Here is a 22,606-nt window from a genome sequence, read left to right as displayed (position 1 = left end):
TTCACTCTTGTATAGCACTGCTAATCTGTTCTTTATTCATAGAATAATATAATGCACATTTAAATACAGGACTACAGTACATATACAACAATCAAGCACCGATTACTGGAATGTTAAAAAGTAAAATATATATTTGGACACAGACATACAGTGCCGTATGCAATGATGTGTTTATAGACACAGAGAACTGCTAAACAGTTATTTCAATGTAAAACGCAAACCTTATCAATGGTGTGGTGTGGTGTTAACAGAAGACACTCATACAGAACAACACTGTTATTTACAATAAAATATATGAATGTCATATTTGCAGTTCGGTACAGAACATAAGATGCAATGCGATGCGTAATATTTAGTTTCACTATTCCCACGAGCAAATGTGTCCACATTCTTGCTGCCTGAGCATGCTTATTTAAAGTTGACATTACCTTCTGCTCTACACTGCACTATGAACTGAACAAACAACCCCGAATTGGATTTCCGGCCACGGCTAACACCTGTAGCAGCAAGTCAATATTTAAACCATTCCAGGGCAATCCCCTGGTCACCAAATACCCGCACTGACGAGCGTTGTGATTTACCACGCAACCCCGTGACAGAATTGTCCAGGATTAGCCTTTATCCAGCACTGGATCAAGGGCTATGCAAATTAAATAATTGTAGGCCATGTGACAGGAGCAACATACGCCACCAGGTCATGTAAACTAAACTTTTTTCATTTTACCAGGTAAGACCCACTTATTCTAGATTTAAAGTTTTTCGTGACTGCAAGGATCCATATTCTTTGGTTCTTTCGGTAGTTTCATTTTATTTTTTCACCTACGTGACTTTACCGAAAGAACCAAAGAATAAAGACCCACTTAGCTCTTTTTCAGAAGTGACCTGGCCACAAATGATAGCTCAACGGAGTGGCTTATCGCGTGGAAATTTCTAGGGGCCAAATACTCTCAACGCGTGATGTTGGTTCTAAATACGGAGGGAAAAACCGGAGGATCCGGAGAAAAATCCACACGACCACGGGAAGAGAGACCCTGCAATCTCCAAATATACTGGTGTCAGGGTCGGGGTCGAATCCACGACCTCTTGTATACCAGGCGAGGTAGCTAACATCTCGCCATGTAGCCAGGTGAGAACTCGAGAGACCAGCAGCGTCTTATTTGCACGAGTGACCTGGGTCAGTTGAATCGGCGACTGGCACCGCCCTAGGGCTCACGGGCAAGGTCCGGTGCCCGCTCGCCCACCGTCTGTCCCACAAGCTTCGACAATGAGCAGTCCGGCTGGGCTATTCCGTCTCGGGTATTAATTTTAGACTGCTCTTTGCTGTAAATATTTAATGTAGGAAAAAAAAGACACCGAAACAAAAGACATCATTGTTTTTGGTCCTTTAAAAAAAAATTTCCACATCGATGTTTTATATCGAAGCGTCTATTTCGGCGTGCCATTCCCCGTTGCGATATTCCACAGGCAATCTCCCTGAGCACAGTGGCTAAAAGGGCCGGAGAAAAAAAACATCCGTCACGTCAGTCACGGCAGCGTGACGTAGCCACACGTGGCAACAGCTCCTGCGCGAGCCAGAGGGAGCGCGCCCGAACATGCGACGGCGCCGCACAGAGCCTGCTGGGGATTCCCTGGTACCCAGTCGCCCATCGCCTGTTCCGTACACCTAAACGGAAGGCGGTGCGCGCCGGGATATTCCGCCACCAGCACACTCGCGTAGCTCTGCATCGCCACCGTGTCGGCGTACAACTGGGCGGCGGTCGCTGCGGGCGCCGCACTCGGCGCGGGGCAGCCGAGCCGAGTCAACGAGGCGGCAAATGAGCCGCACGCGTAGCCGCCCAGAGGGAGCAGCGCGGAGCCGGCGCCGAACTCCTCCGACGCGGCGAGGCCCTTGGGGTCGTCGGAGGCGAGCGCCGGGCGACCTCCGGCGAGCTCCTCGACGCCGCCGTCCGCGCGTCCGGGCGCGAGCTGCCCCGTTTCGAGCCGTGGCGCCGTCTCCATGCGGATGTACTGCGGGGCGTCGCCCGCTCGCACGATTCCCGAAGCGCAGTCAAACGCTGCCGCCTCCGAAACGTACCCGTTGTGCATTTCGACGCCGTAACTGAAGGCGCACGATTCAACCTGTCCGCTGCTGGCCACCTCTTCAAGCGGTGGCAACCTTTGCCGCTCGTGGTAATTTGACGTTGCGGTTCTTATTTCAGCCGCAATGTCATCCTTGACGCTTTGGCAAAGCTCGCTGCCACAGTTTGTCATTTTGCATTCTGGGCCAGACAGGAAAGCTTCCCTGCAGTAATCGGACGATGAAAGCCGCTCTTCAAATTCCACGCAGCCAGAGCGGCGATCAAGCCGTCCGTCGCTACTCAAGGGCATCAAGTTGTGAATCAAGGTCACGTATTTTAACCCGCCGTTTGCGCCATTACCCTCCACAGCGGTTGCCATTTCAGACGACGCAGCCGCGCTTACCGAGACGACGAGGCCGGCAGCGCCCGCGTCGCCGAAGCCGAGAATCGGTCGAACGTCTTCCCTCCAAAGCGCCGAGGGGGAGACGTAGTCGTCGGCGCCACTCGCGCCGCTCACGGAGTAGCCTCCTCCTCCTCCTCCTCCTCGCGAGCCCCCTCCGTCCAGGAGCCTGTCGTAGGCTTGCGCCCGGCCAACGTTGCGCAGCAGAAACCCCTGCGGCGGGGCGATCCCGTGCGCGGCCAGGGCGGCGGCCCGAGACGGCGCCGCTCGCGTCCCGTCGAGGAACGGGAGCTTGTCGTCGGCGCGGCCAAAGTACGGCGTCGCGTCGTCGTCGTCGGTGTCGTCGTCGGTGTCGCCGCCGCCGGCGTAGTTTGACTCGCGCGAGGCCGCTGGAAACGGTCGGTGCTCTGGCACGTGCCGCAGAAGGGAGGCGCGCTTCCGTTCCCCGTCGGGGGCCGTGGCGGCGAGCGGACGACGCTGCCCGGTGCCGTCCAGCAGAGTCGCTTCGGCAGCGCAGTGAAGCCACCCCCCCGGCGGACCGGCGATGTCCTTTTCCAATAGGCGCGGCACGATGGTGAAGAGCGGCATTGTCTTTTTAGGGCGCGCGATGCTGCTGTATCGGACTTGTATATGTTGGAGATGACTGAGGTGGTGAGGCAGAGGCACCGGGAGACCGGACAGCTTCTCCGCACCGTTCACTTCCACCTCCGAGACCACTTCCACTTTACTTGGGGCCTGGTCTTCAACGATCCAGCCTTGAGGCTTCTTATGCTGGAAGAGCTACGGAATGAGAGAGAGCTGCAAGAGTCACAATGGCGAACCGTTCTCACCGCCGCTCAAACGCCGTTAAATAAAAGCGATGGCAAGCCCAGCTGAAGCTCGTGAGACGTCGCAGCGACAGGGCCAACGTTCGCAGCATCGACACGCAATCGGAGCAAAGTGCAGGGTGGTCCAGATGTGTTGTGACCCCCGTTTAGTTCTCCAAAACTTCTTAATATTTTCACATACCAACGGATGTGAAAGCAGAAATCAATAAGCGAAGGGGGAAAAAAAATTGTGGGCGGTGGGGGGGGGGAGTCAATTAATTGTGGGTCACAAGTCATGCGGACCACATTGTACATTCGGGTAGAAGGGGAATTAGGGACGGAGGGGTCAGGGCAGGTTAACGCTGCAGAGAGAGAGAGAGACGGAACGCCGTGGCACAGCCCGGGATGCAGCAACCGATGGCGAACGCCTGTGAAGGCGGGAGGGGGTTGGTGGATCGCACCGATGCTGCCAAACTGCCTCCTTCCCGTGGGCGTCGAGGCACCGTTCGCTGGCACGCCAGGACAAGGCGGCATGGAAAATGATGGGTGTCACCCCTGTCTCCATCAGCACCGGGATAGAGCGTTGCCCCCTCGCATGCGTGGGATTTCTCCGGGTGCTCTGATTTCCCCCCCCCCCCCCCCCCCACGTGCGAACACTCATTAATTGGCCGAAATTATTTTAAAAAATATGTAGAGGACCATAGAGCTTGGACAATTGTTGGTAGCGCCGGCTCACCGCCTGGCTGCTGCCTTTCCCACTTGTCTGTGATTCCTCGTGCCTCCAAGTCGCTCTCCCTCCCTCCCTCTCTTCGAGAGCAAGGGAATACTGTGTGGCAACGCGCTACAAGTTGACATTGTTATTATAGTAAGCTATTTAAAAAACTATTTTATTTTACCAGGTAAGGCCCACTTTACAGCTCTTTTTCAGATGCGACCTGGCTATCACAAATGATAGCTCAACGAAGTGGCTCATCATCACGTGTAAAGTTATCGCAGCCAAATCCGCACGTCGATTCTAAATGTGGAGGGAAAAACCGGAGGATCCGGATACATTTTTACGCAACCAATGGGAGAACACGCAAACTCCAAATAAAGAGGCTTCAGCGTTCGGTATGGACCCACGACCTCCTGCATAGCAGCCAATGTAGTTAACAGTTCGCCCCTGTGGCGAGCCCCAGGGACAGTCAGTGCAGGCAGGCAGCGCCAAAGCGTGCCAGGGTATCCTCAAGAGAGAGAGAGGGGGTGCCATTCGGCAAAAGCAAAAAATGACGGCACGAGTGAAGATGAGCCGTCGCGCTCCAGTTACCTGAAAACGGAGATCGTCGCCTTCCAAGATGTTCGTGATGAACGGTTCGAAGTTGGGGATATTCGGCCAAAACTCCTTCTTCAGCCTGTGGACGAACACAGATGGCGGAGATGGATGTGGAGGGAGAGACGGATCCAGATTCGTGTCGAGCAGTAAAACATCTGCGTTGGATAGCGTGTGCGGTATATACGCAAGAACACACGTGCACACACGCGCCCGCATGCGTGCACGTGTGTGGGAAGCGGTGGTGCTGCAGCGGTTAGCGCGCTGCGCTACGAACCCGATGACCCAAGTTCGATTCACGCTCACAGCCACCACCAGTGATGATTATCTGAACCGGTCCTGTATATATGTACGTTGAACTTCTTTCGCTCTGTACGCAGGCAACCGTGCTAATCGGAGAGTGCCGACTCTGTGGCAGGCACTTCGGTATGTGGTGACCATCGCAAGGCCATGTGCGGAACGTGCAAGAACGGTGATGCACATCCTGAAATGCAAAGCATGCTGCGGATTCCTAATGAGTGTTGCCACTGAATACACTTACTGCGCATAATAACTGCCATGTGCTTGCACAGGAATGATTTTGTCCGTCACATTGGTGAAATATAACTAAGGAAGTGCTGCACGTGTAGTTTATGCAGTATACACTTTATTCTGCAGTACAAGGTGCAAATGCATGCGTAGACCTTGTGTCACTGCCGGATGAGGGCCATATGAGCCGTGTGAGGTTATTCGACAATTTTTCACCGCGCTGCTCAGTGTGGGGTTAACGACGGGGAGCGTCGCAAAAGGGCGCATTGCTGATGGTTGATCAAGGGTATAACGAAGTCCAAACACATGGTATTAACTAGCTACTACTTGTTACCCATGTCACACCACGGGAAGGGGAGGTAGAGTCAACAATATATTGTCATGGAAAAAGAGAAAGGAACGGGAGAGAGAAGAGAGAAGAAGAGGAGGAACGGGGGACGAGAGGGAAAGGAACAGAGAAATGAGAGCAAAGGGAGGAGGGAGAGGCTGCATCAGGGCATCGGCGCTTCTGCTGCTGCTGCTGTACGGAGCAGCGTCCATTTTCACAGTGGGCGGGGAGAGGGGTTCAGAGTGGGGGTGGCCACGCAGTAGTCACGTGATTTACGGGAGGCTTGAGCTGATTTAGCTATATGGGTGTGTTGTTCATAGAAAAGTTGTTCGTGAGGGCATTTACTGACTTTGTTCAAGAGTCATCATCAGCCACATTCAAATGGACATGAGCAAAAATGTTATGGGCTCATATTAAACAGTCACAATCAGACCCAGCACCACTGCACTGTGGCACACTTGCCAAGCCTACCTATTTACGCAGTAGGCTAATTATGAAATAAAAATAAAACCTTTGGGGGAAAGAAATGCCACGACACAATTTTCTATTTGAAAATCGGTACTGGCTTAAAAGGGTTTTTTTGCACAAAAATCGTCAGTCTTGGCATCTGTGCCACCGCTTCTTCTTACCTCTTGCGAGAAACGAGACACATCACCGACAATACTCCGAGGACGATGAGGCAGGCGAAGATGGTAATCACCAAAGCAAACGGCGAGCCTTCATCAGTAACCGGGACTGAGCACACACCGCAAACAAATCAAAAGATGCAATGAGTGCACGTTGGTTATCGCCAGTGCCGGATTATCCTAGTAGCAAAAGTAGCTACACATTTAGTAGCTACGAGGCCCCGCACTTTCGAGGGCCCCACGCTAAATGCTTTCGAGCTATCAATTCCGGTTCAGTGATTCTGCACTTGCTCTATTACTATAGTACTATACCACCTTCAACTTTTATGAACGACTGGGTGTTTAATGTTCGCGATTTGTCGTATTGTCTGGCTGTATAGCAAATTAAACAATACAATTATTATACTATGCAAGTAACAAAAAATGTGTGCTTTAATATTTACGTGCGTTTTTTTTTATTTAGGGCCCCTTTATAACATCATATGCTACAGATCCCCGCACTGGCTTCATCCGGAACTGGTTATCGCGCCATCAGTGTAGAGCGAGGCTCTCAGGAAGCGAGGCGACGTGATTCACAGGCGGGGTGTCGTCTGCAGGAGTTTCACGGTAGGAGGTGGGGGGAGGGAGGCGATGTTGCGAAATGTTTTTTACCCAAATGAGTATAAATGTGTAAGAAGGATAACAGTGGGCAAACGAACAAAACAGACATTCATAAATAATGCTTGGCACAAAGTGAGCAAAAGGGAGACGGTGATGTCACCATTAAAAGGTAATGCGAATCAGAATATCTATTTGTACAGGAGGAATCCGATTAGCTATAAAGCTCTTTTTTCACAGATGTCCAGTAGGGGCACGGGGTCAGAACGTGATAATGATAATATGAAAAAAAAAACATGCATACACATCAGCCGCTTACTATGCAGATTATTCATATGCATTTGTTCGTGACGATGTCTATTATAACTTTCCAAAATTCTCAATGACCCTCAAGGCAAGGTGGCACTGCAATTTACATACCAAAATATCACATTAAGCCATGTTTACGCCTTCACAGCGATGATCACACAGTAATCTTCACGATAATGACACATTTTTCAGTCCATTATCAATCCACTGCTGTACGAGGGCCTCATCATGGTGGTACTTTGCCCATACTTCACCACGATGATTGATAACGGTTTGTTTTGAATATAACGCTTTCCCGATACGCAGGGACATCTCAGGGCACTTTGACGTCTCATCGTCACGCATTTGAAAGGGAATATTTCAGTGAAGGTAGCGGAGTGTGTACATTTCACATTAAATCTAGCATGGAGGTGCGGTTTGTATGTATGTATTTTGAACTTCTTTCTCACAGTACGTAGCCATCCGTGCTAATAGGAGGTGTGTGGCGTGGGGGAAAAGGACAACAAGCTAAACACAAAAACCCATTTCTAAAGAAATGGGTTCTTAATATAGATCATTAAAAAGAGATCACCTTGAAACTGGACCACAGCGCTCCACGGGCCCCAATGCCCAGTGTACAACGTTGTGTTCCTTATTCCTGCTCGGACTCGCAAGTTGAAGTCGCCACCGCTCCCGAGATGCTTCTTTTTAAACATCAGGTAGCCCATGTCGGTCTCGCGCATCGTCTGCATTCGACAAGTCACAGACGCGGCAATGATGTTTGAATGAATATACGGCGGAACCGTGCGACAAGAACCGCATTTATGCCGCGCGTCCGTAACGTGGCACGACTCCTCGGAGAGAGTGTAGTCGCACAATCCCGAGCCCCGCTCTCGACAACCCCCGTAAAAGATCCCGGACGCAAAAACGGCCACAATTAATCTAGCCAGGGGGACTCCCCCCCCCCTCCTGGACCGTAGGGGGAGGACCCTAGGGGATCCCTGGGGGGGGGCTAGGGGGAGGACTCTAGGGGACCCTAGGGGGAGGACCCTAGGGGACCCTGGGGGGGACCCTGGGGGGGACCCTAGGGGACCCTGGGGGGGGACCCTAGGGGAGCCTGGGGGGGGGGTCCTAGGGGGAGGACCCTATGGGACCCTGGGGGGGACCCTGGGGGGGACCCTAGGGGACGCCGAATGGCAGCTTGTCCCTACGCAAGGGATACAGTGAGGGATAAAAAGTATTTGATCCCCTGCTGATTTTGTACGTTTGCCCACTGACAAAGAAATGATCAGTCTATAATTTTAATGGTAGGTTTATTTGAACAGTGAGAGACAGAATAACAACAAGAAAAATCCAGAAAAATGCATGTCAAAAATGTTATAAATTGATTTGTATTTTAATGAGGGAAATAAGTATTTGACCCCCTCTCAATCAGAAAGATTTCTGGCTCCCAGGTGTCTTTTATACAGGTAACGAGCTGAGATTAGGAGCACACTCTTAAAGGGAGTGCTCCTAATCTCAGCTTGTTACCTGTATAAAAGACACCTGTCCACATAAGCAATCAATCAATCAGATTCCAAACTCTCCACAATGGCCAAGACCAAAGAGCTCTCCAAGGATGTCAGGGACAAGATTGTAGACCTACACAAGGCTGGAATGGGCTACAAGACCATTGCCAAGCAGCTTGGTGAGAAGATGACAACAGTTGGTGCGATTATTCGCAAATGGAAGAAACACAAAAGAACTGTCAATCTCCCTCGGCCTGGGGTTCCATGCAAGATCTCTCCTCGTGGAGTTGCAATGATCAGAAGAATGGTGAGGAATCAGCCCAGAACTACACGGGAGGATCTAGTCAATGATCTCAAGGCAGCTGGGACCATAGTCACCAAAAAAACAATTGGTAACACACTATGCCGTGAAGGACTGAAATCCTGCAGCGCCCGCAAGGTCCCCCTGCTCAAGAAAGCACATATACATGCCCGTCTGAAGTTTGCCAATGAACATCTGAATGATTCAGAGGACAACTGGGTGAAAGTGTTGTGGTCAGATGAGACCAAAATGGAGCTCTTTGGCATCAACTCAACTCGCCGTGTTTGGAGGAGGAGGAATGCTGCCTGTGACCCCAAGAACACCATCCCCACCATCAAACATGGAGGTGGAAACATTATGCTTTGGGGGTGTTTTTCTGCTAAGGGGACAGGACAACTTCACCGCATTAAAGGGACGATGGATGGGGCCATGTACTGTCAAATATTGGGTGAGAACCTCCTTCCCTCAGCCAGGGCATTGAAAATGGGTCGTGGATGGGTATTCCAGCATGACAATGACCCAAAACACACGGCCAAGGCAACAAAGGAGTGGCTCAAGAAGAAGCACATTAAGGTCCTGGAGTGGCCTAGCCAGTCTCCAGACCTTAATCCCATAGAAAATCTGTGGAGGGAGCTGAGGGTTCGAGTTGCCAAACATCAGCCTTGAAACCTTAATGACTTGGAGAAGATCTGCAAAGAATGGGACAAAATCCCTCCTGAGATGTGTGCAAACCTGGTGGCCAACTACAAGAAACGTCTGACCTCTGTGATTGCCAACAAGGGTTTTGCCACCAAGTACTAAGTCATGTTTTGCAGAGGGGTCAAATACTTATTTCCCTCATTAAAATGCAAATCAATTTATAACATTTTTGAAATGCGTTTTTCTGGATTTTTTTGTTGTTATTCTGTCTCTCACTGTTCAAATAAACCTACCATGAAAATTATAGACTGATCATTTCCTTGTCAGTGGGCAAACGTACAAAATCAACAGAGGATCAATTACTTTTTTCCCTCACCGTATGCAGCGCCGTCCCTGGCAAGTGGACATTATCCTGCCTGTACGAGGAGGGTGGAGGAGGGGGGGGGGGCGACGTTCCTCGTCAGTTGTTCCTATCATGTACGCGGGCGACTTGGAATCGATGTCGCGAACAATCCAAAAGATCCTAAACAAACTTTCAGACTGCACGACGGGACGAGGGATGCACGTGCCGAGAGACCGCAACGGGCGATGGATGAAAACAAAATCGGGCCAAAGGGTTTTTAATATCACAAGGCGCAGCCCTGCAATTGCTCATTCGCAGCGCTGCTGGGTAGAAGGGCTATCCCACAGCAGGGAGCTCTAAAACAAAAACGTCCCTTTCTCTCCCGAGCGGTGTTTGGCCTACTCTTCTACGTTGGCCGGATATTCTTAAAAGAGGTGTGAGCGGCCACACTTTTACACCCAACCAGAAGCAAGCCACCGATCGATTGCAGAGTAACCGTCAGTAATTAAACAGGTGTTCATCGTACCACAGCCATTGACAGTGTGAGTACTTGTAGTTGTTTACCTTCCACTTCCCGTTTGGGGCCTCTTGGTAGCTGACCTCATAATTATGAGGGACATGTAACCCCTGTTTTTCATTCCATGACACTCTGTACATCATGTTGTCGGTTTTTTCCACTCGTAAACCAGTTGGGGAGCTCGGAATGACTGCAATGAAATTGAATATTCCCGCATTAGAATCTCGACATGCACACGCAGCCTGTCGCACGTCACATCGTTCACCAAACGTTCGACATACTTTATTAAGCTTTTCAAATAAGGCTGAGAGCATGCTCAAACTTTCTCTGTGCGTCCGGACATTACAGGTGGGGGGAGAGGGACTATGACTCATGTCAAGACGGTCAAAGACGCAAACAACTTCAGCAAGGAGTAGCATAGAGTTGTGTTGCTATTGGGGAATTAGCCCAGACAAAACACGCCAAACGCATAAGAATTGTAAAGTTCAGGCAGATACGATGAGTGATCATCCGGTCATCCTCGCAGCAGCAGCGGCTTTTGGGCTGCCATCGAACAAAGACGGTTACCGCATCGCGCATTTTCGGGTGCGCTTCTGCGGCCGTCTGGAACGCTCTTCCCTCGTATATTAGGAAGCCACTGGAGCTATGCACTTTTAAATCTAGATTTAAAACTCATTTCTTTAAAACAGTTTATCGCGTATATTTTGTTGTTCTTCCCCCTGCGCACCTCCCGACTAGCACGGTTGGCTACGTACGGCGCGAAAGAAGCTCAACATGCGTACACAGATGCGTATATAAGCTATAAAATGAGTGAACGGTACCCACTGTATCTGCATAGGTTGAAGGGGTGGTCACTGTCACCGTCCAGCTGCTTCTCGCTCGCTCCATTGCTCCAAGGCGCCACGCTCACGAATTCTATTGAGCTGGAACTTCCATTATATTTGCTGATTTGGCAGTGGTCCCAGCAGCCCTTATTGCCGCCGGCCACAGACGCATCATCTTCGCACTTGCACGAGAGGATCGCTTTCCTTAAAGGACGGAGGGGTGAGCGGAATGAACGAGAACGTGCGAGTATACTTCCTCAATAACGTCGTATTCACGTATGGCAGTAAAACTGTGACATTCCAGTATGGAAATGACGCTCTTAATTCAAAAAACAGCAGACTCTCGATTATCCGTTATAATGTCGGTGAGAACGTCCACGGATAATTCAAAATCGCGGATAATTAAAAAAAACATTTTACACGGATCTCTATGCCAAAAACCACGAATATAGGTTGACATGTTCACGTTGAAAAATTTGAGTTTGTTAATGAACAAATACTGGCGATCGGGCGATCGATGCGCATGCTCAGTGATGACACTTTCCTTCGCCCGCGCAAAAGACTCGGTCCACTAAGTGGATGACAGCAGAGCCACGCCAATCAACGTCAATCAAACTCTGCCCACTGTTGTAGAGATATGCAACTACTGTACTGTAGCGGCAATCACGTGGATTTCGGATTTACCAGAGCACATATTTGTTCTGTTTAAGCACGAGAGTTGTAATAAACATTTCGAAGAATAACAATGTTTAACTGTTTTTAGATTATTAATTTGAGCTTAAGTGAAAATCCATGAGTTATTCATTTATGTTAAAATGTCAGGTGTGCGGTTTTGTCCGCAAATCGGATAAACCGCACGCGGATAATCAAGAGTCTACTGTAAATATATTAACATTACGCATATATTCATTATGTATCTATCTCAGGCGTGCTTCTTTATCGAGAGAGGACTCTTCCTAGTCTGTTCGAGCGATTGCAATGGACGAGGAGTCAATTGAAAGCTCGTGATGTGCAAGGTTTGGGGGATAAGGTCTAAATGATCATTTCAACGTAGCCAAAGAGAGGTCAGCAGGTTGCCAATTTCACGTTGATTTCCACGTAACAGATTGGAACGCCAGTGGGAGCAAAATGCTGAAACGATCGCCGCAACTTCAAATGGTGCAATTCATGAATACAGGGCACACATTATAATTAAATGCACTCCCTTTTTACCTTCGATGGTCTAAAAAGGAGACTCTGTACGTGACGTTCGATGCTTTGGCGTCACGTCCCGGTGTCCACGTGCACCGGGCATCCCAGGTCAAGTTGACATTTTCAGACGAACACGACACGTGTGTTGCGTGCACACCCTCGTGGCCTGGAGGTCACACAACGACAAGGGCGCACGACACAGATTCCCCCGTCGATCTCGCTCCCCGCGTAGCCGTCAGCGGGCTGGTTTGAGGCTCGTTCTGTTTACGAGCAGCGCAACACCGGGGCGTTGGCGTGGCCGAAAAACCACGCCGCCAGATGCATCGTCTACCCCCAGCGCTTATGTTTTATACACGCCGCGCCAGATACTACGTTGAAGACTGAATCAACCAGGGGAAGGAAAGACCCGACACCGGTTTTGATATCATTCGTCCACCCGTGTTAGCCGTGGCCGTGAATCTAACTCAGGTGTATGGCTTCGTAGCGCTGCGCGCTAACCACTGCACCACCGTTCCACCAGTAGAGCACGCACGCACGCGTGCCTCACGACTGGCAGATCGAAGTGCAAAATGTTACGTTAAAACTGTATCAGGAATTGGAATATGCAGTCAAACATTTGCACGTAATATATTTATTGGAGGAGGGGGGTGTGGTGGTGGTGGTGGTGCTTAGCAGACTGCACCATGGAGCCAAGGTGACCTGAGTTTGATTCCTGGCCAGAGACAACATCAGTAGCGAATGATGTGTGAACCGATCCTGGGTCTCGACCCTCAACCAAACAACCAACATTACCAACTGGGTGTGGGAAGAGGCCTGCAAACAGCAGTAGATTGACAAAGGCCTCGTAAAATATAAATCAATTTATTATGACAAAAGTGAGAAAATTGTAGTTGACACCTTTTGTTGATGTATTTATTGTTGTTACGATTGAAAACAAATATTGTTTGGGTCTTTCGGTAAAAGTCACGTAGATAGGTTCAAATTGATAAAAAGAAATTAAACAAAATAACTACGCCAAAACTAATTCAAATACATTTTTATTAATTTGAACCTATCTATGTGACTTTACCGAAAGACCCAAAGAATATGAATTCCTGCAGTCACGAAAGCTGTAAGTCAAGATTGAAAACAAATCTAAAAATCAACAACAATAAATCGTCCACCGGTTGGTGTGGTTTTCACATTCTGGGTTAAGTTACTCATAGGGCTGCCATGATTTAATCTTTGACGACACAACGTTACGTTTCACGACATGGTGACGACGGAGATATTATTTTACCTTAACTTCGTAACTGTATTTCAAATTTCTGTCATCCTGATGTTGTGCTGTTGATGTACTGTACTCGAAATATGAATGAAGATTGCTCAAAAGCTACTCCACTGCAGTTAACTCAGCAGAAGCCTGCCATGGTTATTCAAATCATTGTAACTTTACAAACTATAACGCTTCTTACGCGAGCGCTGTCAGAAAATCATGTCATTTAATCGCCACGTCAATTATATTATTATTCTGGAAAACGTTTTACAAAGCACTAATTTAAGGGGCCATAGTTAATATTTTTTTAGAGCTCGAATTATTCTTGTGAAGTTTAAACGATCGTTAATATTCATGAGGAAGTTAAACATGTAATAACTTTTAAACGAGCAACGTTATATCACGACGCGATGATATTTCGCAGAACGGACGGTACTATTATTGTGGATCTTAAATCAATCGCTTAGAAGTGATTTTTTTTCGTACAATTTATCACTCGCTCAAATCCGTATGAAGTTTCAGAACAACACCAACAAAACTCATTCGCAGGGCTGGTGAATGTAACTAAGAAAGAGACAGGAGCGAAAAAGAACGGCGTGACGAGAATGTCAGTTCTCCTATAACACCACACGTGTTTGCAGAACGCCAATTGGATATAACGCAAGGAATGTGTTAAGGAAAAGACGTTTTTATGAACGCGGATGCGAATTTGGATATAACGCGATCGAGTGAACGGAACTACGTCGCGCGAGCAGGAAACGAGCGGTCGTACGGCTGCCTCGACGTAGCGTCACACAAGGCGGGATGCTGCTGGATGCTTCTAGACGCTACCCACGCGCCTCAGTCTTTGTTCGGCCTGCGTACGCATCTCACACGTTATCGCCGACTGTGCTTTACCCCTGTATTGTTATTTATTACAACGCGATTTTTCCCAAAAGGCGGTGTTCTTCAGGATCCTTCGCTCTCTAGTTTTTCCGCTCCTCACTCAAAACTCCCTCATTGTTCCCTAGCTCACCCCACGACCCCCCCTTTAATCTCTCCCTCATAACCACCACTGCTACTGTTCCTTCTTCATATTCTCGTTATATGGTTATCACTCATTAAACCCATTCATTCAATCCAATCAGCATCATTTACCGTCACCGGTTTACTTTTCACCGAATTTACGCATCACAGATTATGCCCCCCCTCCCCCCCCACATTTGCTTCCTCTCATCTATTTCATTCACCTCATCTCCACCCATTACATTACTACACGTTGCACCGTTTACTAATTATCCGTAAAGCGCCTTGATTAGAGGCGCTTTAGAAATCACGCCAAGGTAAGGAGAACACGGACCGTGGGGTGCAAATTTGGAGTGGTGCCGTTCAGAGCCAAAACCGACCAATTTGAATGTCCTGAGAGTAAACGTGATAAAGTCGGTGGACCTACCCTTTGCCGACGTGGACAGGGCACGCAGGGTCAGCTGGGATACCAGAGCCACGAGGAGGAGGTCGCCCGCTCCCCTCATTACGGCCACCCAGCGAGGGGGGCCTTCTCAAGAACCTGTGAATAAAGGAACCGCAAGCGACAAACAAACAACGTGAGAGGGGCAAACGTTGCAACGACTGAAGTCTCCCCTTGTAGGTCAACTACTTACACAGGGTGATGGTGTAGGCCCTGCAATTGTCCGGTTGTGCCACCGCTTTCCGTCCGCAACTCACCTTTCAGACACTCACCCTCGCACGCTCACTCGCGCATACGCACTCACGCTCGCATACACACCATGTACACTTTGAGCGGCCGTCTGGAACGCTCTTCCTTACAATATTAGGAAGCCATTAGGAGCTATGCACTTTTAAATCATCGAGATTGAAAAACGATTTTCTTTAGAACTCCTTTTCGCGTTTGGTTTGTTGTCGTTCCCCAGCACCTCCGATTAGAGCGGTTGGCTACGTATGGTGCGAAAGAAGTTCAACACACATGCATATTGCTGCCAGAAGGACCTCCACTCGACAAGAGCTCCTCTGCGAGGGTATTTTCGGCCTGCCGTTCCACGCTGCCTCGGATGTCTTTGGAAGAGGTGGGGGAAGTACTCTACCCCACCGCGTGCGACCTTACGATCGAGCGACTGCGTTGTACCCACTTATATACCGCGCCTCCGATTAATTAGCGCCGTCGGCTACGTACGGTGCGAAAGAAGTTCAACATACGTGCGTACATTACACGTGCACTGGCTGGGGAGGCAAGAGGTATTCATGAAGCATTGCACGTGGTTTCAACTGTCGAGTGATGAGCTTGAATCGCGGCGATCTCTGGATTGCTCGTCCGGTATGATGACCATTAACAGCACGGCGGCATTCCCGGCAAGAGTATGAACCGGAATATTTTAACACGTGAAGTTATATCTGCGGGACCTTTTTGCCGGTATCAAAATTCTGAGAAGTATAAGAAAAGGCAATGCCTTGAATTATTACAGCACGTGTGTTTGCATGATTTGCCACAAGTACGTGTGGCCAGGGACGGAGCCAGGATTTTGACTGTGGGGGGGGGCTGACTTCAATATTCTGAGATATCCAGTGTGTTTATGTTTTCCAATGGGCGCCACAAATGTATAAAACAAATTTTATTGGATTTGAACGCGAAGTTTATTAATAGGTCAGAGCCGCTGATGTGGCTAATAAGTTCGATAAGTTCGAAAGGCTGCCGCTCAAGCAGCCTGCAGGGCAGCACACAAGGTGGCAGCCTGCAGGGCAGCACAAGGTGGCAGCCTGCAGGGCAGCACACAAGGTGGCAGCCTGCAGGGCAGCACAAGGTGGCAGCCTGCAGGGCAGCACACAAGGTGGCAGCCTGCAGGGCAGCACACAAGGTGGCAGCCTGCAGGGTAGCACGAGGTGACAGCACAAGGTGGCAGCCTGCAGGGCAGCACACAAGGTGGCAGCCTGCAGGGCAGCACACAAGGTGGCAGCCTGCAGGGCAGCACAAGGTGGCAGCCTGCAGGGCAGCACAAGGTGGCAGCCTGCAGGGCAGCACACAAGGTGGCAGCCTGCTGGGCAGCACAAGGTGGCAGCCTGCTGGGCAGCACAAGGTGGCAGCCTGCAGGGCAGCACAAGGTGACAGCACAAGGTGGCAGCCTGCAGGGCAGCACACGAGGTGGCAGCCTGCAGGGCAGCACAAGGTGGCAGCCTGCAGGGCAGCACACAAGGTGGCAGCCTGCAGGGCAGCACAAGGTGGCAGCCTGCAGGGCAGCACACAAGGTGGCAGCCTGCAGGGCAGTACAAGGTGGCAGCCTGCAGAATTTTGCAGCAGCCAGATATCCGGTTATCCCGATTACTGACTTTCCCAAAATTTCAGGGGGGGGCTGAGCCCCCCCCCCCCAGCCCCCCTGTGGCTCGGCCCCTGCGTGTGGCTAATCCAGACTTGATGCCTTGCAAAAGGGTACCTATTCGGTGTTTGAACACCTTGACTCCTCCCAATTTATTGCCAGAAAGCCTCTTCTTAGATTTTTCATCACGTGAAGTTATCCATAGTAGAGGGGTTTTTTTGTTTGTTAGATCGAGTAAATATATAAATGTGTCGTTAAAACCCACCACCACCCGACGCAGACAACTGGTAAGAGTTGTCACGTGAACAGAACGTGGCCAATTCGTAAATGGTACAGCACACCGGTGTGTTGGAGAGCCAAGCCACAACATTTACAATCTGAGTACGACGTTTTGCCAGTAATTACAACTAGCTTCATCAGGCGACAGCCAGATTTGTGGAGAAGTCCACCTGTTTTGATCCTTATATTGAGGCGTAGATGTGGTGACCACGCTTCTGCGCTCTTGCACAATGTGGGGGGGGGGAGGGATTACTGAGACAACGTACATTATGCATGTGCATTATGCAAACTCTTTGAACTTGCCCTTCCTGTCTATTGTGTTTATTAAAATAGCCCTATTCTTGGTTCTTTCGGTAAAGTCACGTAGAAGGGAAGTAAAAAAACATAATAAAATAAAAATTATCACGACGTTTCGGCCACAACGCAAGCAGCCGTCCTCAGGTGAAGAACAGAGCTGCTGGAAAGACAGCGTCCTAATGAACACTGCTAAGCTTGGCAGCGTATTTTAAGCTGGGTGGGAGGAGGAGAGCGCTATCCTCCTTCGTTTTTACGTGACTTTACCGAAAGAACCAAGAATATTAATCCCTGCAGTCACGAAAGCTTTAAATCGAAATTTAAAATAGCCCTACCAACGGTAATCCCTATGGAAGTATAGTGGCCTGTATAAGCATGCATTTAAACAATGTATTATTTGATCATTCGCTTCCACGCAGCACTAAGTCGGTAGCTATCCGAACGGTTGAAATAATTGTTATTTCTTTAAATTTCGATAGATTCTCTAATTAATCTTGGCCAGTAGTAGCTAGTTTTGCACAGAACTTCAACATTATCAAATCAGTCACGTGAAGTTGCTCTTATGCATGTTAAAATATTCCTTGATATTGTTTGGCCTCTTATACCCAGACCAAAAAAAAGCTGAGAAGATTAGGAGTAGATTTCAAATGTATATACAGCCTGACTCATTTCCATAAGACCATTCATGTGCGTAATGTATCAACCCACACTGTGCATGTTCATTTCTCTGATCACAATCGCTATGAAAAAAGCATTTCATTGACAAATCTACGAATTAATTCGTAAAACGCTGCCCTTGCTCGTGTTGGCACTATTGCGCGGGTACATCGTCACACGTGTTTTTGCCGAGGTTGTTTAAACCGATTAAAGGCGAAAATGGTAAAGAAAAAATAAAAGAGTATGGATTCCTGCAGTCACGAAAGCTTCAAATCAAAAATTAGAAATGTGTGATGACATCACGAAAAAAAGTGAAGTGGAAAGAACCACATTTAGTCAAGCAAACTATGCAATGTCATGGACTTTACGGTCGCATTCAATTCGTACGTACGATGGCAAACGTGTTCGGGAGCTGAATGCCAACGTTGAGGCCTGCTAGCCACGAGAGCGCTTGGGGAGAGATGTCTCGTGCAGTTATTCGATTCCATTCCTCTGTTGAAGGAGCGCAGGGCCACATCGGTCCACTATATGGTCCATTAGTTTCGGTTGCACTGTCACAATCGGACTACAGAGGCGGCCTGTGTCTTTGATTTTTCCATTCAGGGAGAGACGGTGAATGGGGACACGGTAGCCTTCCCGTGGCCGGACAGTTAAGTGAGTTCGTGTTACACTGAACACAATACTCTACTGTATCGTCATCTAGGCGAAATTGAACATCGTTAATTGGCATAACGCAGGAGAAGTGCTTATGGGCTTCATAACGGCTGAAACTCAATCCTGTAGCACTCTGAAACATCCTATAGCTTCTGTAGTAATTAAAGCCGCAGCATCACTTTGCTCGTTATACTACTACTACTACGACTGCACCAGTCGTGTGCCGAAATAAAAATGGCTTGGTTGTTACAATTCGTCCTAACTTTGACGTAGCTCTGCAGTGAGTGTAACGAAGTGCGCCCGTTAAACAGTGAAGGGAAGGAAATGAATATGCAAAGAGGAGCCCCTCTCAAAGATTTAAACAGCCCCGTACCGCCCCCCCCCGCCCCCCCCAAACATAATCTGGTCCTGGTCATGCCACTCATCAGATGCGGCTCTTCGTTCAGGGGCCGGCAACCTGCGGCCCTTGAGAGCCGCATGCGGTGGCTCTTTAAAGGACCGCTTCGTGACGTTACTTATCGAGGACCACGCCGTCTCGTTACCACGTTGCATTGCGGGCTCTTGCAGTGGCGGATTCTCCCAGTAGCCAAAGCAGCCACACATGCTGCAGGTCCCGCACTTTCAAGGGCCCCGTGCTAAATGCTTTCAAGATATCAATTCCGGTTCAGTGATTGTGCACTTGCTCTATTACTATAGTACTATACCGCCTTCAACTTTTATGAACAACAGCCGTTGTTTTTTTAAACGTATATCGTAAACTTAATTGATTAAATATGGCAGGGAATGGGGTCACTATGGAATGTCTTGGTGAAAACGAAATGCACAAACTCTATTGTTAAAGATTAATCAATGGAGGATTATAAATTAAATAGACGCGGTTTATTCCATCACCTATTTTGTTTATTAAGTGAGAATGTGTGTTGTTGTTGTTGTCTTGCTGTATAGCTGCTGCTGTGTTTGTGTACAAGGGGGTGTGCGTGTGATCGCGGGTTGCTGAGGAGATGGAGTCTGTCCATCAAAAAAGTAACCTGCAGCGCCACACCTATTACCATCATTAGGGGAAAAAACGGTGATCCAATCTCCGACCCCCAGGAACAGGTTTGCAGATTTTCTGAGCATTTCTGTGAGGTCCTGGGGGAGGGGAAATCCCTCAGCCAGGAAAACATCGTGGCACAAAGTGGGGATGACCCTGCTGAGGCTGCGGTGCCTCAAATATTGGAGGAAGTCACCCCCTGTGAGTGGCTGGCTGAGGTGCCATCTGTTGAGGAAGTACTGAAGGCGATCCGGAGTCTGAGACTAGGAAAGGCGCCAGGCAGAGATGATCTCCCAAGCGAAATGCTGAGGGAGGGTGATGTTTGTGCACAGACTGCCCTATATGACATCATAAAAACAGTCTGGACCACTGGACGGGTTCGGCAGGATTGGAAGGATGCGCTGGTGGTCCCCCTCTTTAAGAAGGGGGACCGCATAGACTGTAACAACTACAGGGGCATCTCACTCCTCAGTGTGCCGGGAAAGGTCCTGGCAAGGATTATTCAACATCGCCTCGCCAGGCACGCTGAGGAGAGGCTTGCGGAGCCCCAATGCGGTTTCAGGAAAGGGCGGTCCTGCACAGATGCCATATTTTCTGTCCGTCTGCTACAGCAGAGGTGTAGGGAATTCCAGCAAGACCTACATCTCTGCTTTATTGACCTGGTCAAGGCCTATGACACCATCAGTAGACCTGGGCTCTGGGTTGTTCTTCGTGCTTTTGGAGTCCCTGACCCTCGGCCCATGATCATTAAGGACCTTCATGATGATAAGCGGGCCCGGGTAAAACTACGTGGCCGGGAGTCAGAGCCATTCCCTGTACACCTTGGGGTGCAACAGAGATGTCCTCTGGCTCCCACATTATTTAACATCTATTTTGACCACGTAGTTCGTGAAGCCTTCAATAGCTGTACCGGGGGAATCTCCATTTGGTACAGATATAATGGGAGGCTGATCGATGCCCGGGTGGGGTCAAGGGATGGCTCTCTATTGCTCAACCACGCTATGTATGCCGATGATTTGGTAATAGCTGCTCATTCAGAGGAGGAGTTGGAGACGCTGCTGCTGAGACTGGAGCGTGCCACTAAGAGAAGTGGCCTTACCATCAGCCCCACCAAAACTAAGCACCTGCCTGGGTATTTTGTTCCATCGGACACTCCACCTCCACAACTCCAAATCGGTGATGGGGCAGTTGTGGAGAGAGTGGAGAGTTTCCCATACCTGGGCAATGTGCTTATAACCGGCTCCAGTTTAACAGCAGAGGTCTCACTCCGATTCAGTCGAGCGGCAATATATTTTCATCGGTTGCGTAACACTGTGTAGAAGCTACCTGGTCTGTCGCTCCGCACTAAGCTTCAGGTCTTCTCGGCCACGGTTATTCCCTCCCTTCTCTACGCTTGCGAAACGTGGACCCCCCTAATGGAACATCTTCGCCAGTTAGAAACATTTAGGCTAGCCTGCCTACGATCCATCCTGGGTTTAACCAGGCTGGATTGTGTGAGGAGCTCACAAATCCTTGAAAGATCTGGGCAAGGTCCTATCGGTGAGCTCCTCCGGCAGGCAAGGCTGCGTTGGCTGGGTCATGTAGCCCGCATGCCCAGTCACCGCATGCCAAAACAGCTTTTCTTCGGCCGGATCCAGGGGGCTAAACGGGCGCGGCACGGGCTAGAGAAGAGATGGAGTGATGTGGTACAGGAGGACGTGGAGCTGAGTGGACTTGCCGATGACTGGTACCAGCGGTGTCAAGATCGGCCTCTGTGGAGGAGGCTAGTGAAGGATGCTACTGGGCAGTTGGAGGCAGTCGCCCTCCAACAACAACGGAGGGCGGAGGAGCGACGCTCACAACAACGAGCGGAGCGCCGGGTGGCTAAAGCACAGCAGGTTGGCACAGTAGGGGGCACAGGTAGTGCATCAGCCAGTCATCTTAGTCGACCAATGGCACTTGGGTCTGCCCCGTGACCTCCTGCCAGCGGGCGTTCGACACTTCACGTGGCCTCAAGGTGCACATGGCCTGGCACAAGCGTCGTGGTGACGTCACCGCCACTTAGTGGCGAATAGCGGTTGTTGTTGTTGTGCGTGTGATGCAGCTCTCAAATTATTTTGGTCAAAGACAAAAGCAGATGAAAAATGTCTCTTCTTATTCTTCTTCTTCCAGAGGTTGCCAACCTTATTGGTCACCCCGTGCCCCTTATAAACCTCAACGTTCATCCTTCGAAGTCCCATCACAAGGGAGAAACACAAAGAGACATCATTGGAGCCTATCGGAGACTTTAACATTGGAGCCTATGGGAGACTTTAACATTGGAGTCTATGGGAGACTTTAACATTGGAGTCTATGGGTGACTTCAACATTGGAGTCTATGGGAGACTTTTACATTGGAGTCTATGGGAGAATAAAAAATTGGAGTCTGCGGGAGACTTTAACATTGGAGTATATGGGAGATTCTAGCATTGGAATCTGAGATAATTTAACATTGGAGTCTATGGGAGACTTGAACATTGGAGTCTATGGGAGGCTTTAACACACCTGTCAACCCCTTGCCAGTGCACTAACTTATTACAGACCAATTCAGACCTTATCAGTCACACCGTGTCCCTTATAAATCTCAACGTTTACGCTACGAAGTCCCATCACAAGGGAGAGACACAAAACAAATCGACAGACACGCAACTATGTGCCCGTATTAAAACGGCTGTACGCCGCGTGGACCTGCAAACTCAATTTCCCTGTACAAGAACACGGCTTCCAACCGCATTTGGTGTTGTTGACAGCGATGAAACGTGCAGCTGGGGACACCTACGGGGCTATCTGCCCGTAGTCCGATTGTGACAGTGCAACCCAAAACTAATGGACCATAGAGTGGAGCGATG

The 22,606-nt window shown here is 49.4% G+C and overlaps 1 protein-coding gene across 2 annotated transcripts in view; it reads right to left on the bottom strand.

The window, feature by feature from the left end:
- IL4R (interleukin 4 receptor) overlaps nucleotides 1–22,606 on the bottom strand; it is a 34,521-nt gene continuing 11,915 nt past the window's right edge. For both annotated transcript variants that reach the window (XM_032964329.2, XM_076071271.1), the window contains exons 2-9: nucleotides 14,950–15,063; nucleotides 12,284–12,428; nucleotides 11,073–11,275; nucleotides 10,295–10,437; nucleotides 7,532–7,685; nucleotides 6,058–6,163; nucleotides 4,570–4,654; nucleotides 1–3,237 (exon numbers count right to left, since the gene is read on the bottom strand). In XM_032964329.2, coding sequence (XP_032820220.2) covers nucleotides 1,525–3,237; nucleotides 4,570–4,654; nucleotides 6,058–6,163; nucleotides 7,532–7,685; nucleotides 10,295–10,437; nucleotides 11,073–11,275; nucleotides 12,284–12,428; nucleotides 14,950–15,028 — 2,628 coding nt within the window. In that variant the 5' untranslated portion in view covers nucleotides 15,029–15,063 and the 3' untranslated portion in view covers nucleotides 1–1,524. The remainder of the gene's footprint in view (nucleotides 3,238–4,569; nucleotides 4,655–6,057; nucleotides 6,164–7,531; nucleotides 7,686–10,294; nucleotides 10,438–11,072; nucleotides 11,276–12,283; nucleotides 12,429–14,949; nucleotides 15,064–22,606) is intronic.

The sequence above is a fragment of the Petromyzon marinus genome, chromosome 32 (genome assembly GCF_048934315.1).
Source record: "Petromyzon marinus isolate PM22_M1 ecotype Great Lakes invasive population chromosome 32, UKy_Petmar_22M1.pri1.0, whole genome shotgun sequence".
In the NCBI taxonomy this organism is placed as follows: Eukaryota; Metazoa; Chordata; class Hyperoartia; order Petromyzontiformes; family Petromyzontidae; genus Petromyzon; species Petromyzon marinus.
Note: the sequence above shows the minus strand (reverse complement) of the source record. Positions and strands in the feature narration are given on the sequence as shown.